General features: G+C 45.4%; 1 protein-coding gene across 1 annotated transcript in view; it reads right to left on the bottom strand.

The window, feature by feature from the left end:
- The window catches only part of bcl2l11 (BCL2 like 11), a 21,840-nt gene extending 5,664 nt beyond the window's left edge, over positions 1–16,176 (bottom strand). Inside the window, exons 1-3 of the mRNA XM_035400324.1 lie at positions 15,798–16,176; positions 13,363–13,712; positions 9,311–9,444 (exon numbers count right to left, since the gene is read on the bottom strand). Of these exons, the coding sequence (XP_035256215.1) occupies positions 9,311–9,444; positions 13,363–13,712; positions 15,798–15,814 (501 nt within the window). The 5' untranslated portion in view covers positions 15,815–16,176. The remainder of the gene's footprint in view (positions 1–9,310; positions 9,445–13,362; positions 13,713–15,797) is intronic.

Raw genomic sequence — 16,176 nt, 5'->3', positions numbered from 1 at the left:
CTGCCAAGCTAGGCCCGTGGGGCAATAGCCTGCCAAGCTAGGCCCGTGGGGCAATAGCCTGCCAAGCTAGGCCCGTGGGGCAATAGCCTGCCAAGCTAGGCCCGTGGGGCAATAGCCTGCCAAGCTAGGCCCGTGGGGCAATAGCCTGCCAAGCTAGGCCCGTGGGGCAATAGCCTGCCAAGCTAGGCCCGTGGGGCAATAGCCTACCTAGCTAGGCCCGTCAGGCGGTAGCCTACCAAGCTAGGCCTGTGAGGCGGCAGTCTACCTAGCTAGGCCTGTACAGTGGTAGCCTACCTAGCCTAGGCCTGTAAGGCGTTAGCCTACCTAGCTAGGCCTGTACAGTGTTAGCAGCCTACCTAGCTAGGCCTGTACAGTGTTAGCAGCCTACCTAGCTATGCCTGTAAGGGGTTAGCCTACCTAGCAATGCCTGTAAGGCGGTAGCCTACCTAGCTGGGCCTGCACGGCTTTGACCTCCCTTGCTAGGCCGGTGCAACAGTCGCCTGCCGGTTGCTAGGCCTGTGCAGAGGTAGCTGTGCGGAGGTTGTTTTCTCAGCCCCTCCTCTTTCGGAGGAGAGTCAGCGCCGAGTGCAGCCCCGAAGCCCTGAGAGGAGCAGGTGTTCCCCGTTATCTCCGCTGCGATCGCAGACTTGTGCAGCTGTTCAGACGGAACCCGCGGGGGCCCGCAAGGAGCGCCTCGCCGCACAGAGCTCGGGAGGAAACTACGCACACAGGCGATCGGAGCGCAACAAAACCGACAACCCCACACACACACACACACACCCCCACCCTGTACTGGGCCATGTCCACTGCTTCTCTCCTGCTCACGAAATGCGACATTTAGAGACGTTCCCTTAACCGACCCAGGCTCGTCGTCAAGAAGGTTATTTGAAAACTGTGAAAATGATTTGACTTCGCTTGCAGTCAACTACGTGTTAACGTGCTAAAGCCTCCGTAATGCAACTTTCAAGACCAACCAGGGTCAAATTTCTATTCTTTTGGAACACAAAGAAAAATTCCTAGGGCTTCAGGTTTACATACTACATTAAAAAAAAGTAGGTACGAATGCACAAGTCACTATGCTTGGGTTGGAATTGGCTAACAGACGCCATGAAATACGAAATACAGGCATGACTAAGCAGAGGAACCTATCCCTTTAATTAAATACAATCTGTATAACTTGTGTAACATTAACAAAACATCAAAGCCCGCCAGGAGCTAGGCTAGAAGGTTTTGTCGTGTTATGCAAACATATTACAAAAAAACATTGTTTTGTCTACTATCAAGGAAACCTTCTTAAAAACTTTAGATAACACGCAAAACACACTTATTTAGCAGATGTGAAAAGTGATTAACCTCATTCAATGCTTGTTGCACTGTAACCGAGTCTGTGTTTCGTAAAGACATGAGTCAATAGTTAGTCATATCAACCAAAATTTTCAAATAGGTCTGGAACTAGTTAATATTCTGACTCTCTGACAATACATGTTGTATTATTATAAAACAAGAAGTGAAATTTGTAATACCACCACACACAGGAAAAACAAGAAACCACAATTTACAGGACTAGAAATGTAGAAAAACAAATCCAACCAAGAGATCAGGCAGAATGTAGAGATGACTATGTGCAGTTAATGCACTGAAGCTCCCCAATATTCCAACAGATGCCTTAGTACAAATCTTTCTGGGGGGGGGAGGGGGGGTTCATGCTTGCATCTTTGGGATTGTCACTGGAAAGCTGCTAGATACATACATTGCACATACAATTCGAACATGTTTGGGAAAGGCCAAAATTTCCACGCGTGAGGACGCCGACTCCCGATGTAAACTAACCCAGCGGCGCTCTTGACCCAGCCAGTCCCACCTGCTGCTGTGTCCTTTATGCGAGCCAAGGACAACACGGTAGATGTGGGACAGCAGTGTATGAGGAGGGCATGCCGCGATGCCAGCGCGCGCCCACTTTCAGTACTGGCTGCGGGCGCGCAGAAAATCTGCAGCCGTAGACTTCGGACGGCCCCTTTCGGATCGCGCGGGGACAGACGCGCGGTCGTTCGCGCTCCTCGCGAAAACAAATCATTTCAGCGGGCCCCACATCTGCTTTCCATCTGCGGCGCTTGCTCACTCGCTTGCTCGCTCGGTGACGAGGTACCAACGTTTCTCACCCCGCTATCTGCCGTACGCCCCACCCCACCCCACCACCCCCTCGGTTTCTAGGCTAGGCTAGGCTAGGCTAGGCTAGGCCTGGCAGGCCTAAGAGGCTCAGTCAGGCTCGGCTGACAGACGTGCAGACCGGCGGCTCATGACACAACCTCTAATTGGCGGTAATGTGCGCTTTTCTCTGTGGAGGAGGAGGAGGAGGAGGAGGAGGAGGAGGGAGGGTGTTATTACATTCGTCCGTGCGCCCGCTTCGACTCCAATCATAGCACGCTGCTGGCCAGACTGGGGCCAGGAGCCACGGCTCCAAGGCAAAATCAATTGCTGAATGCTCTCTCTCTCTCTCTCTCTCTCCCTCTCTCTCTCTCACTCAAACACACACATGCGGGCACACATGCACTCACACGTAAACATATCTGTCTCCCGCGCATGCACACACACACACATACAAATGCACACACTCGCACATGAACGCAGCAATCGCTCTTTTTCACATACACGGGCAAACACTCATACCACAAACACAGTTCTCTCTCTTTTCTTTCCTCCTCCCTCCCCCCCCCCCCCCTCCACACACGCTTGTTTTTGTCCCCCTCGCCCCTCCCACACTAAGACCGGGGAGGAGGGCGAGGGCGGGGGGGTGGGGGGGGAACGAGGCAGGAAGTCCACGTGTGCGCAATTGTTTACTGCAGGGCGGAGTGACACAGCGCAGCTCCCAAATTCATTAACCCCGGGAACACGACCGAGACAGGCGGTACCATCCCCTCCTCCCTCTCTCCGCCCTCTTCCTCCTTTACTTTTTTTCTCTTTCCCTTTCTTTCTTTCTTTCTTTCTGTGTTATTCTCGCTGGCTCTTCAAATAAAAAAAAGGAAGAAAAAAAGAAAAAGGGAAACTTAAAACACGGCTTTTGAAGCAAACCCCGTCACGCACCGTCTCTTCGCCGTCGGGGGATGGGTTCCAGCCACACAGGCCCACAGCTTCACTCCACTGGCACGTGTCACAGGACCCATACCAGCACTGTCATGTTTGTTTTTGTTGTCAATTTTTTTCTAATGTCAGCCAGCTGGGCAATACTTACAAACCCCACCCCGACCCCCCCCCCCCCCAAACCACCACCACCTCGGCCAGCCACCCATTCTCAAGTGCCTCCTCGCTCGATCTGCGAGTGGCCAGCGACAAAAAAAAAAAAGAACTTCAGTGAATCTGTGAATTATGCACGTACTACTGAGGACAGCCCGTCTCAGAGAATCTGTCTTACAAAGTCTGTCAATGGTAGGATTATGTAGCACCATGTGAATGGTGTTTTATTATGCACAGTGCTATTATGGTGTATTGCTCACACAATGCATTATGGTTCTAGGATGGCATGAATTGGCTGATATTTAGTGTATTTTAACGCTTGCCGGCCCAAGACTACTCTGCACACTGGCGGATGCATGGTGATGTTCTCTTTCATTGCAAGTTCCTGCAGATAAAGTGCTGGGGGAAAATATGATACTGTAACTGCAAATAAGTCTACCTTTTGGCACCATTGGCTGGAAATCAAAAACTTCCAACTTGGAGATACTGTCGTTAACATGAACGATTAAACATATACAACTTCCAGGACAAATACCATCAATTTCCATAGACCATATTCCATATTGATTCTTCAACTTCCGTGTTAGTGGTGAAAAAATCTCACAATGAAATAGAAAAATAATAAATGCCCAAAACTCAGAGAATCACAACTAGCAATGCAGTTTTGTTTTTTTAAAGACGAAGATCTGAAATTACAGCAAAGCGCAGGTAGGAAAAGCAACTAAATCATACTCCGTGGCGCCCCGACTAAAACTGGCGGTAAAAGCGGGCTTGCGTAATTAAAGCCCAGCGAGGAGTCCCCAGGAGATGTAACCACAGGCTAGCTTAATGGCGTTCTACAGTCGCATACCACAGACAGGCAGCGCAAGAGCTGGCCGCCCTCTCGTGTAGGCTATATTGTTTGACCCGAAGCCTCGCTTTTACCCGTGCCTCTGGATCTATAATTATTCCTGCGCTGCGAGGCCATTAGCATGTCTGGAGCAACGGTCATTATCGTAAAAAAAAGGAAAAGAAAAGAAACGAGTTTAAAGGTCTGCCGTTTTCGCAGCACGCCCGTGCTTCTGCTTTTACCGAATTTCGGAAATCGCTTTGTACTTTTTTTTTTTTTTTTTTTTTTTAAATCACGAAATGAAAAGGTGCGCTACAGCCACTTTCCGGAAGAAAATTTCTTCTCGGTGGACATGGATGGCCTGCTAACGGAATCAGTCTTCACGGCTGCCTGTGACACCAATCAGGAAACCACAACCATGTCCAGCAGCAGAGGAGAAAGTATGAAACTATATTTGCAGTTAAATAACTACCTTGACTGAGGGGGTAAAAATAACATGAATGTACCTATATGGTAGATACTATGAGGAAGAAGGCATGAGAGAAGTCGGAACTGCCACGGAAAAGGCTGAAAGGTTACGCAGCCATATCAGAGCGAGTCTTAGCAATACGGCATATTGGGTGAAATGACATGTACCGAGACACCAAATGGAAAAATAGAGAACACACAATAAGTGGCAAATGAGGCACAGACCACCAGGAAGGGAGGATAACATAAATTAATTAGTGAAAGGCACAGAGGTCTCGATTCACTTTTTTTTTCCCCAGAATGAACCAGTGTTCAAACTCAATTTTGAGGCAAAAGCTAAAAACATTGATAGTGTTTATCACTTGAGCAGTATGTTTCAAAGCGGTTTAGACCTACAGCTGCTGTCAAAATGTGAACAAGAATGTTTCACACACCACCTGGTTATCTGTTCTTTTAGGACCACATCTTGCCCACAAACAGTACGTGGTGTGACACACACATGTTCTGAGTGCGGTGACTTCTCGAGAAAGAAAGTCCCCTGTGAGCATTGGACGTTTCTGGTAGAAAGAAAAAAAAAAAAAAAAAAAGCAAGGCAAGGCAGCCACAGTATCATGGCAGTAGAGCACGGGACATCCTGAGAACCAGGAAAGTTCTCCTTTTTTTCATTGTTCTGAAAAGTACAGAGAGTCTGTCAGCCAGGACAGGCGGTGGAGTCTGCTTTCAAACAATGCCACGCTTGCACCTTCACCAAATGGGCTTAAAGTTGTTTTTTTGTTTTTTTTCCCCCCTCTGCTAAAGGGCCAATGCAAAGTTCTGTGTGACGATCACACGATACACATTTACAATAATAATGGTACTCGACCGATGCCTCAATACGAATGTCGAAAATAACAAATTTCAACAATATTCAGTCATCTTACATTATTGCGTGTTATGGTCCATGGTGCCATGATGACACAGCAGTAGTTTTGAAAATATAGTTCAATTAGACAGGGCATTACCTGGAACACTATTGCAGAAATCTACCATTAATCACCCAGCATCTGTCAGAACAAGTATCTGTTTACTCAATACCTGACTCAGAGGGTGCCAAATCCGCAGATAAATCACACTTACATTGGAAAAACACAGACAAGGAAAGTGTCACTGGAAAACAGACAAGCCCGGGAGTTTAACTGAGATTAAAAATATTAATGTCTATCCCTTTTGTATGTAATTCTCTGTTGACTGTGGCACAACTCCACCCACCGAATCGTGCCTGAAAGGAACAACCCCTGATAAACACCTGCTCTGTAAGAGGACTCCAGACTGTAAATGTTTCCTTAAAGTGGCTCTCCTTTCCTCCTGTCCCATCTGTGAATTTCGTCAAAAACGTATTTGATAACTTATGTGTTTAGGCGCCAGTTAAATTTGACAACACCTCTGCAGAAAACCCCCCTATACCCAGATAATTTTCAACAAAGCATGTTACCAACCAAACCATACACTCATAATCAAAGAAGAGTTGATTATGTTCCAGATGTTGGTGAACAGGGACACTTCGTGTTAAACTGTCGGTAATCTGCAATTTTATGGTCATCTAATAATGTCATATTTAAAAATGGAAGTACTTGATCTGGGTTTGTCTGGGGCCTCTGGTATACAGCTGTCTGGTTAACGGAAATGTGAGTATTGGGTCATGTGATCGGTGTGGAAGCAAAGCGATAATGAGCGAGATGTGGCTAAGAAGCGTTTTGTTTTTCTCGGCTACACTCCGAGAGCGAGGCGCAAGGGACATTCGTCGGTCGAACGGCCTTCATGAGGCGGCCTATCCAAAGGGCAGTCTGCACAGTGCTACGCCGGAGCCACCACAGTGGACTTTTTTTTTTCTTTTCTTTTTTTACAGTGAACTTGGGGCTGCTCTGTGCGTTCGTTAATTCGGTTTTTACAGACTTGCTGTGGGATTCTTGGCTCCTACAAGCCTTCCATGCTTCCTCTATGCTTCTAAACTACAGGAAGTCCCGGTTGGCATATTACAGTAAAAAGTTCCACTGCTGCAGTATTGTCCCCCAAAGCTCTTTCTGAATTTCAAAATTGCTTCAGCTTCCTTGCTTAGGGAGAGCTGAGTACCTGGGTGGGTCTGTACATTACATTTATTTGGCAGACGCTTTTATCCAAAGCGACGTACAGTACGGGCATACCAAAGGCTATTGGAACAACCACAAAACACAGGTCCGATAACGTACAATACTCATTTCAGATATGTAACAGTTATCCACAGCCATGAACACATTAAGTCCAGTTCACACAGTAAGCATAGGCTAGGTCAGAAAGTTATAGTAAGTCAAACCAGGAGGCATGTCAACAAACTACAACATAAAGATAATGATACAAGTGCAATATAAGTGCTGGATGGAGATACAAGTGTAACATGAAGTGCTACAGGAAAAAATGAGAAGGATTCAAGTAACAACAGCCATCCTATATTGGGAGTGCCCTGCAGAGTCGTGATAGTTAGTCCAGATACAGTCTGAAGAAATGAGTACTCCGACCACGGCGGAAGATGGGCAATGACCAAGTGGTTTGTAGAGGAACAGGGCATTTGTGGTAGTGCCAAAGCAAAGCACACTTGTGTTCCAAATGCAAGAAGTTAACAGGACAACAATTTGATGCCGCTTTCCCCATTGTGTACCAACACTGAGTTGTAATTAGTTCTGTTGTGGAATCTGATGCTTCCACAGCTGGGATGGTGCAGTGTTCAACATGCTGGCTCTTTCACAGCTTTCAAACACATGCTAATAAATATTTTGTGGTGCTTTTTTTTGTGTATGCCTTAGTTAAATAATCTGAGAGGTCGGAATAGCTCTTCAAAACAAAACAACATGCTGAAAAGAGATCCGTTGACGGGAAAAGCCCATTTGATTGACCATGAAACAAGCGAATGCAATCAAAATAATAACTTGTAAAGCTTGGTGGGGTTGAACGGAAAAACCAACAAAACCTTGCTAAAAGAAGAGATGGATGTGGCAAGGATGTGGTTTTTCAGAGAGAAATTGAGAGCTTGCCAAGTTCAAAAAGATTTGGACACTGAATCAACTTCAGTTGTACCCTGCGCCCCACAAACTCTCGCAGGTTTAAACTGTCAAACGGACTGAGATGGGGGGATCAGAAAATATGGACTTGAAAAATGTTTGAAGTGATGGAATGAGGGGCGAGCGAACTTCCTGTCACTAATGAACCGAGCTGCGGTGAAAACGGTTTTACGCGCTTACGTGTTAGAGAAAAACGGAAACCAGGCACAGCTAGCACGATGGAAATATATCATTGTAGAGCAGGGAGTCAGAGGAAGAAAGGAAACGGGTTCACTCTTTGGTCTTGTTCAGCCTTGAACAAGAATCTGAAAGTAACCTCTCTCTAACACAGGTTTACTTTGAACGTACAGAGACGGCAATGCTGTTGGTCAAAAGATTTTTTTAAAATTCCTCCCAAGTTATTGTGATTATGATTTCTGTGCCAACATTTTGGTACTGATGACTTGCTGACGCTATGAATTATGTAAATTATGTAAAAGATGTGCATTCATGACAGTTTCACATTAACCTTGCATTAACTAACTTCTGGAGGAGACAAATAAATAAAATAATAAAAATGAAGCGCTAAGACTCAACATCTGACACCACTCCTCTTCTGCTGTGATTTGCCCAGTTCCTGACTGTTCTACCTTGTAATGTTTCTTTGATTTTAGTTTTTTTTTTTTCCATAGAAAAGTGATGCAACATTCAGAAACGCAACGTTGAGTAGCAACAGAAAACCTAAATTGTTCAAAGTCACACATTTGCTGATTAGCATAGTCAAAGGTTTGGCAGCACCCCTACTGTAAATCACTAATTTGGGAGTAGGAAAAAAAAATGGTTTCCTTCGTTTCCGTTTCCATGTTTCGCTAATGACGTACTGGCAAGGGGAAAAGAATGGCAACGTTCAGTTTATAAAAATAAAAATGTTGCTTTAGGAAAAAGAAAAAAAAAAACTGGCTGTCTGACTGACAAAACCTGGACAGCTCTATCAAACCCCCGAGAGAGAGACATGGCATTGCTCCAATGCACCGAGAGTTTCATCACCAAAGTCACCAGTCTTTACCTGGATCCGCACCCCCAAACAACCTCCCTCCAGCCTCGCCAACCGTGCCTCCGCCCCAAAATCCCCCAACCCCCCCCCCCCCCCCCCCCCCCCCAGAATCCCCACTGTCAGTTCCCTCCACCCAGACATGGGAACAGCAGGAGTAGTCACAGGGTATCACTCTTATGCTCTGTGTGTGTGTGTGTTGAAAGACACTTTGCTGAAAGTGGCTAGAGCAGCTGAACCCCCAACCACACCCACTTTTACAGCTTGAGGACAGCTGAGATGTATTGCCGCTGAGCAGCAGAACTAATGATACTCTGTTACGCATCCCATGGAGTTACAACTAACATTAGAGTAATGTTACTCCTCACATGGAGTTGCAGCTAACAATACTCTGTTACTCATCACATGGAGTTGCAGCTAATGTCACTCTGTTACTCATCACATTGAGTGAGAACTAACATTACTCAAATGTTACTCATCATACGGAGTTACAGCTAACGTTTCTCTAATATTACTCGTCCCATGGAGTTGCAGCTAACATTACAAACAATGTTATTTATCACATGGGGTTACAGCTAACATTACTCTAATGTTACTTATCACATGGGGTTAAAGGTCTAATGTTACTCATCACATGGAGTCGAAGGTCAAATTACTTAACGTTACTGTAATGTTACTCACCCTGTGGAGGTAAAGGGTGTTCAGCTCGTCGCCGATGCGCCGCAGCTCCTGGGCGACCCAAACTTCTGCCCGCATGTCGGCAGGCATCGATAGCGACCGCGGTCTAAAAGGGCGGTGGGGAGCCTGAGGCATCTCTGCGGGACAGAAGCAACAGGGACTGGTCAACTCAAGGGGGGGACACATGGGGGCTCCACTGCTCTCCATACACTCAAGGGCCCCCCACAGTCTCCAGCCAACTGTCACCTGGATATCACACTCCCAGCAAACTCTCGCCTGGTCTTTACATAGGTCTGCTGGGCACAATAATGACAACTTGGCTATATAGCCACTGCAAAGAAAATGTTAACATTCTTGCACCTAGGCAATTTAAGAGAGGATGTAGTCTAACAAAGCATACACCATGTAAAACACAAAAAAATAATTAGCAGCCTTCCGTTAAAATGCAGTTACAAACACACCACCATGTTGACATGCATAAATAATATTGCGCTTTAAAAGATATTAAGTGGCATTAATGAAATGACGAAGGAAAAGAAATCGCGCAAAAACAAACCCTGGACACCATTGCAATGCAAAGACCGGTTTGAGTCGTGTTACACTCTGCCCTGTCCCCAGACCTTAATTTAGAAGCCAGCATGACAAAGACCGCGAATATGAAGTATCATATGAATAAGCAATATCATACGAAACTCAAACGCACTCATTTACAACCACCGAATTGCAGGAAAGCGTAAGAACAGAATCGCAGTTTACCTGTACGTACAATTCAGAAACGCAGTAAAAAGGAAGACTGAAAATCCCAGCTTGTACGATGGCTCTTCAGCGTGCAGAAACCCTTGAGGTTTAGCAGCTAATGGTAATTCCTCCACCAAGAGTGACTTGTTAGAATATAGGAGTAGTGATCTCTGGGTATGAGTCATGAGAGAGCCAGATTACGGTTTCTCTGTTTCTCTTGCATAGGGTTTTTTTTTTTTTTACATCCGATATTGGCTATCACACACTCTGTTATAATTGCCAAATTTGCCCTCCGAAAGGTTTTTATTGGCCGCCTCTTTGGGTGTCGGCCAATAAAGGAGCAGAGCGACACAATCAGGAAATGAATACTTTGACTAAGTGCCGTGATATTGAACCCGGGCCCAAAATCTCAAGAGACGGCCAGCTGTGACAGTGCCAACCCACTCTTGAGAGGGGGGGGGGGGGATGGGGGATGGGACGGACTATTAAGGAATGTTTCAATTACAAAATCAGCAATGGTGGGGATCCAGCGGTAGTCTGTGCACAATGGGCACAAATTCAACTGTAAGTGCAAATGTCTTAAGCTTTAGCAAGTTACATATTACATATTTATAAAAACTGCAATAACAGTAACAGCCGTGGTGCGTTTCCTGCAACAGGTGCAGTGTTTTATTTGACTGGTCTCAGTGTGTGTCAACTGAAAGTGCATTTTAAAAAGCCTCCCCCCCCCCTCCACCCCACCCCACATACATGTACTTCGCCGTTTGGCCCAAGCCCTCCCACACCCCCCTCCAGCGAGTCTTGACCTGTTGCTTGGGAGCCACTTCTCCAGTGCACAAGTCTAGGCTTAAATACAGAAAAACGCGTTGTCATTTTTTTTTTCCAGAACCGTTGGATCCGGCAGCCCTAATCACCCCCACCCCCCACCGGCACTTCCTGCTCCAGGATTAGAGACGCGTGTCGAGCACTACAGGAGGCGTTTTATCTGCGCCTCCCATCGGGAGGCTCCGTAATGAGGAGGCGGCGCGCAGCCTCCCCGTCTCCCGCGCACAAAGAGGCGCTGGGCGCTATTATGACTGCGGGGACTGGAGCGGGAGCCGCCGTCCCCCCAAAAAAAAAAAAGACGAAACGAAACGGTGAGCGGAAACATGACAAAAGGGAATCAGTCCGCTCCATCTGGCCCATTATGAAATCTCCGTTTCCCCTCCGTGCAGGCCGCCTTCAACCGCACGCGGTCAGGGTCCTCTGTGCGAAGGGAAAACCTTTCCGGCCCTGCCTGTGCTCTGGGCGTGCCCGTCGAGGCGACAGTTCGGATGTTTAGCGGATGAGCGACCAAGGCCCGTTTTGCCATCCGTTGCCTTTTTAAAAAAAAAATTATTTTAACCCTTTAAGGGGGTGCAAGATCACAAAGATGTGATTTAGAATGCTCATGTCACAATCGCTACTGGTAACTGAAAGCAGTGGTAACTGAGTTCTAGAACACCGACTTGAAATTTTGGAGAGAGAACAAACAAACAAAAAAAAAACATTTAAAAAACCCTACTCTTCAAAGGGTTAAACAAGTCCTGGATTACAAAAAGTTCTACAGGTAGTGAAGGAATAGATTTAAACACAAGAGCGTTCCGATAGCTTCCGGTGATTCAGTAATTGTCTGGGGCGCAGTATCCGGACATGCTTTTGTCCGGACATGCTTTATACTGTCAGAAGGCAAGGTCAATGAAAGTTGTTACTCAATGGAGATTATGTTCACCCTATGTGAAAGCATTTCTGCAGGGAGGAGCCTTTGAAAATCACAATACACCCATCAACAGAGCAGATGTAGTGACCCCAGTGGTTTGAAGAGAACGGCACGGGCACTGTCCATATCTAATAGCCTCCAGTCACCAGATTGATGTCCAATTTGGTATTTATGGAATATTCTGGAATGATCCATGACACTGCATTTTCAATTTTTATCAACAACAAAAAAGTGTGCCAATTGACTTCTCTTGTGGAAAAAGGGGTGTTGAATTCCTCCTGCAGAATTAACCACATCAAGGTACATACAGGCCGTACTGGTGTGGTCCAACACCCTCAATTGACTTTATATTTGTTTTTGTTTTTTTTGTTCATTACCAGTACACATACATGCTGTAGGGGTTTATATGCGATGTGTCACTCTTAGAACCCAGGATGTATATTACTAATGTGCATTCATTTGGTAACCATGAAAACAACACACTTTGGTGTGGGACACTCGTAGATGTCAAAGTCTGAGGGTTTTGACGGTGATGTAAATAAGTCCGTTCCTTTGAATGTCAGAACAGTTGAACCACATGATGAAACTGAATGATAATTTCATCATAAAGTTGCTGAACATTCCAGCCATTACCCAGTTACAATGCACTAAGCCCTGAATTTAAAATGTGACTCATTTTCTTTAGGTAAACATGTCAAACCATGATTTTATTCAAGCACTGTAACGCGGACAAAGCATAAATAGTCAGTGTTTTTGGTTACTGATCTGTGGACTCAAACCAACCTAACAAACGGGTATTTGCAATCCTACTCGAAGCAAGAAAACGCAGTTCGCTCGCAGAAGGAACTCGTGTGACTATAAATGTAGACCCATACACTTGGCTCTGAGCTACTGGCGTGTTTCACGTTTTAATGGCTAGACTTTAGTGAAGCGTGCCTCAGAAGTTCAGTGGAGCAGAACGAGGTGGGGTCTATTTCCTTAGACTGCGCCACAACACGGTGGGAAGCGCTGACGGGTGACCGCAGTACATCGCGGAGCCGACTGCACCGCCACATACAGAGAGGACATATTCATACTGAACTCACTCAAAACTTGAAAAAAGGTTGCGAACAACAGAAGGAAATCGCCTTAAAAAAAACCCGGTAAAAATGAAAATGGCAGGCAGGAACGACTCGGGCAACAACAGAAACGAGATAAATCCAATAAATAAGTAGCGCACGTCACTGACGAGTAGCATGCAATCCTGAACAGTTGCGGGTGTAAAGGCCTTGTTGTAGGCTACTGGGGACACGAATCGCTTATTGCGCGAAAACCCAGAACAAGTTTTACATTCGTCGCTTGACGCAGCAAGCCCTGCCTAGCATGTGGTGAAAAACGATGACAGCTGTCGTTTGAAAATAAGATTTGCTTTAGTCAAGCAGCCAAAACGTCAGGCTAATAGGCTACTGCCAGTTTAGCAGGCGGTAGACTAAGTGGACTTCGAACGCGTACCCAGAAATGCGCCGCTTGCGCGTGGGAGCACTGGCTCAATGAGACAGAAATTTAGGAGACACTGAACTGTAGGGGAAAGGGTTCTTACCATAATGCTGCGAGTTTTGGTGCACGTCAGATATTCGCCGCTGTGCGTGGGTAATGACTTGGCTAGACGGACTCGGAGTTTGCGTCGACTTGTTATGGGTCATAAGAGGAGAGCTTGGGACAGAATCGCAGTCGAAAGAAAAGTATCCGCTGGACGATCTGGATAGCGTTCTAAACACCGGGGACCTGGACTGGTAACCAAGAAGGCTATGTGACATCGTAATTCCTCCGCGAATAAGGTCCCCTTCGCCGGGCCGGCTGGATTGGGAGTCTGCTCCGCTACTGGTCTGCGACTCTCCGCCTTCGCCTCTTTCAATTAGGGTGGTCGGGCCATTCACTCGATTTTGTCCTCTGCAGAATAGATAGAGCAGGGGTTGTTATTTGTTTATTATTCGTTCCATGCATTGCCCCCCTGTGCTGAAAGACGTCACTTTTAGTGTGCGTTGCTAATTCATTAGTTCCCAGTATGGACACTCACCTGCGTGTATTTTTTTTTAAAATAAGTTTTTGTCTATATTTGAAAGAGGTTATAGTAGGGTACTCTTGAGCGGAAGACTATGTTAAAGACAAATTAGTTTTGTTGAGAAATGGTGAATGCCAGCGAGGGTGAATTTCACCGAGGCCATTAATTTAGCCATTCTTTTCCCTTGAAGCGCTCCCTCTCTCCCTGGCCCCATTGTTCACTGCAAAATGCTGATGACAGCAGTTTCCACAAGCGGACAAGGAGGAAAAAAAGAGAAAAAACTGGCAGGCGTGCGAGTTGTAGTAACTGCGTCACAAATAAGCTCCCTTTCTAGCCAAGTTTACTTCCTAATTACGTTTTTGTTCTTTTCCAGCTATGAGAGCCAGATATTATGTACTTTTTTCGTGTATTCAAGTGCTTAATCCCTGTTTTTAATATTTTAGATATGAAAGTTCCAGTCTCCAGTCGGCTCCAGTAGGTTTACGTGATTTCAGTGAAATATCAACACCCAAAGGCTACATATTCCAAAATAGCTAAATGTCTACTGTTAAAAATGGTGTCCAAAAACATTGAAAATGATGTTTGTGCAAAAGTGGCGTGCACTTTAATATTAGCTCGATAAAATATCCGATACAATTGTTCCCTACAAAATCTCCCTGAATGTGCTTTCTCAGAGCTACCAACGATCGTTACGAATAGGCTACTTACATTTTAAAGACAAGCGTAGTATAATGTACAATCCAGAAGCTCTATTATTGCCCGGTTTATTATTTATTTAACACTCCAGAAAGATAAGAATCATTCGCCGAAAATTCCGCGAGAATTTCGGAGACTTCCGCGCGCAACTTCGTGCAGCTCTGTTATGAAAACTTAATCTCAGCGTCAGAAACTTTAAAGATCCAATACAGAAACATGTGCCCAAACCGTTTGATCTTATTGGATTAGTGCTTCCCTGATTGGCAGACGATTAGCCAAATGAAACGCATCCATGAGATCCAACTTTTCCCAACCCATTACTGCCTCCCAGAGGTAAAAAGCGGAACAGCGGTTATCGGTCTACTGTATATATTTTTACTACATGTGTCCGGTATGGTGGTAAGAATTCAAAGTCTGGTACTTGCAGCGAGTAACTGTTGATTTGCGTGCAACTCGACGCCTGACACTGCATCGTTGTCGTTGAAATCCAAACAACAGACAGTAAACTATTGCTTCGCGTTGATCGCGTTGAGTCCTCTTCATTGTCAAACTGAATACAGCCAGTCCACAAGATGAGCTGTTTTTTTTTCTTCTTCAAGCCACTCTACGGGTTTAGACAGCCTGTGTATATTACTCTGTGAACGTAACGTAATTTAAAACAAACAAAAACAAATCAGCAGTATTGCTTCAGTTTTGGCGTTCTTGTTCCATCTTCCAATACGAAATACAGACACTATTCGAAACAACTGCTTTGGTGGGGTTACAAAAAAAAAAAAAAAAAAACGAACAACAACCCCCCCCCCCCCCCCTCCCCCCAAAAAAGAAGAAAAAAGCATTGCCTACCGCTTGTGCCAAAACACCGATGGACTTGTTCGCTCTCATGCGCTCGTTATTCGGAAGTTCACTGAGGACGAGGCGTGTGAATTCAGTGCGTATGGTGTACAATTCGAAATATAAACCAAGTCTTGCATTTAGATTTGAATACAAAAGTCGCGATATAAGCAACATAATCCTATCCAATCCATAACCCACTGAATAAATGTAATTATGTCAGCCCTGGATTCTGCCACAAATAGCTGATAGACGGAGTGTGAACATGATACGTTCTCAATCACAGCAATGGCATGTGTTTAACGTCAACAGGTTTGTGTTAAGTTAATTTAAAGTCGAAACTACATCATCGTGCGCGCGATGTTGGACATGACAATAAAGTAACGTTGTAAAGAAAAGTGCCATTCTAAAATTAATTACCTCCGATGCAATGTATTTGCACTTACCTGGGCGTACGGGACATATCCAAATGCGCTATATTTAGCAGCACATAACAGTTGTAGAAATGACAGACTAAAGAAAAAAAAATCGGCAAATCCGTTGTTGAACTTGCTGTCTGACTCACCCCGGTTTGTAAAGCGAAAAAGTGTAGGTGTTCGGGTAAACCTAATCTATATATTTCGGTTCAAACGTGAAATGTCAGTAAGATATTTTTCAGTGAGGTCCAACGAAACGTTTTTCGGTCGGTTATGTCTGATGGCAAGACATCCCCTTGAATGGAAATACATACAAAAGTTTTTTTTGTTACAGCAGATCGCTGCGAACGGCTCCCCGCAGAACTTGCTCACGTCCGTCTCCGAAAGAAAAGTTTTTCTTCTAGTCTCT

Source organism: Anguilla anguilla, chromosome 18, assembly GCF_013347855.1.
Source record: "Anguilla anguilla isolate fAngAng1 chromosome 18, fAngAng1.pri, whole genome shotgun sequence".
NCBI lineage: Eukaryota > Metazoa > Chordata > Actinopteri > Anguilliformes > Anguillidae > Anguilla > Anguilla anguilla.
The sequence above is the reverse complement of the archived record's forward strand: the minus strand, read 5'-3'. Positions and strand labels throughout refer to the sequence as shown.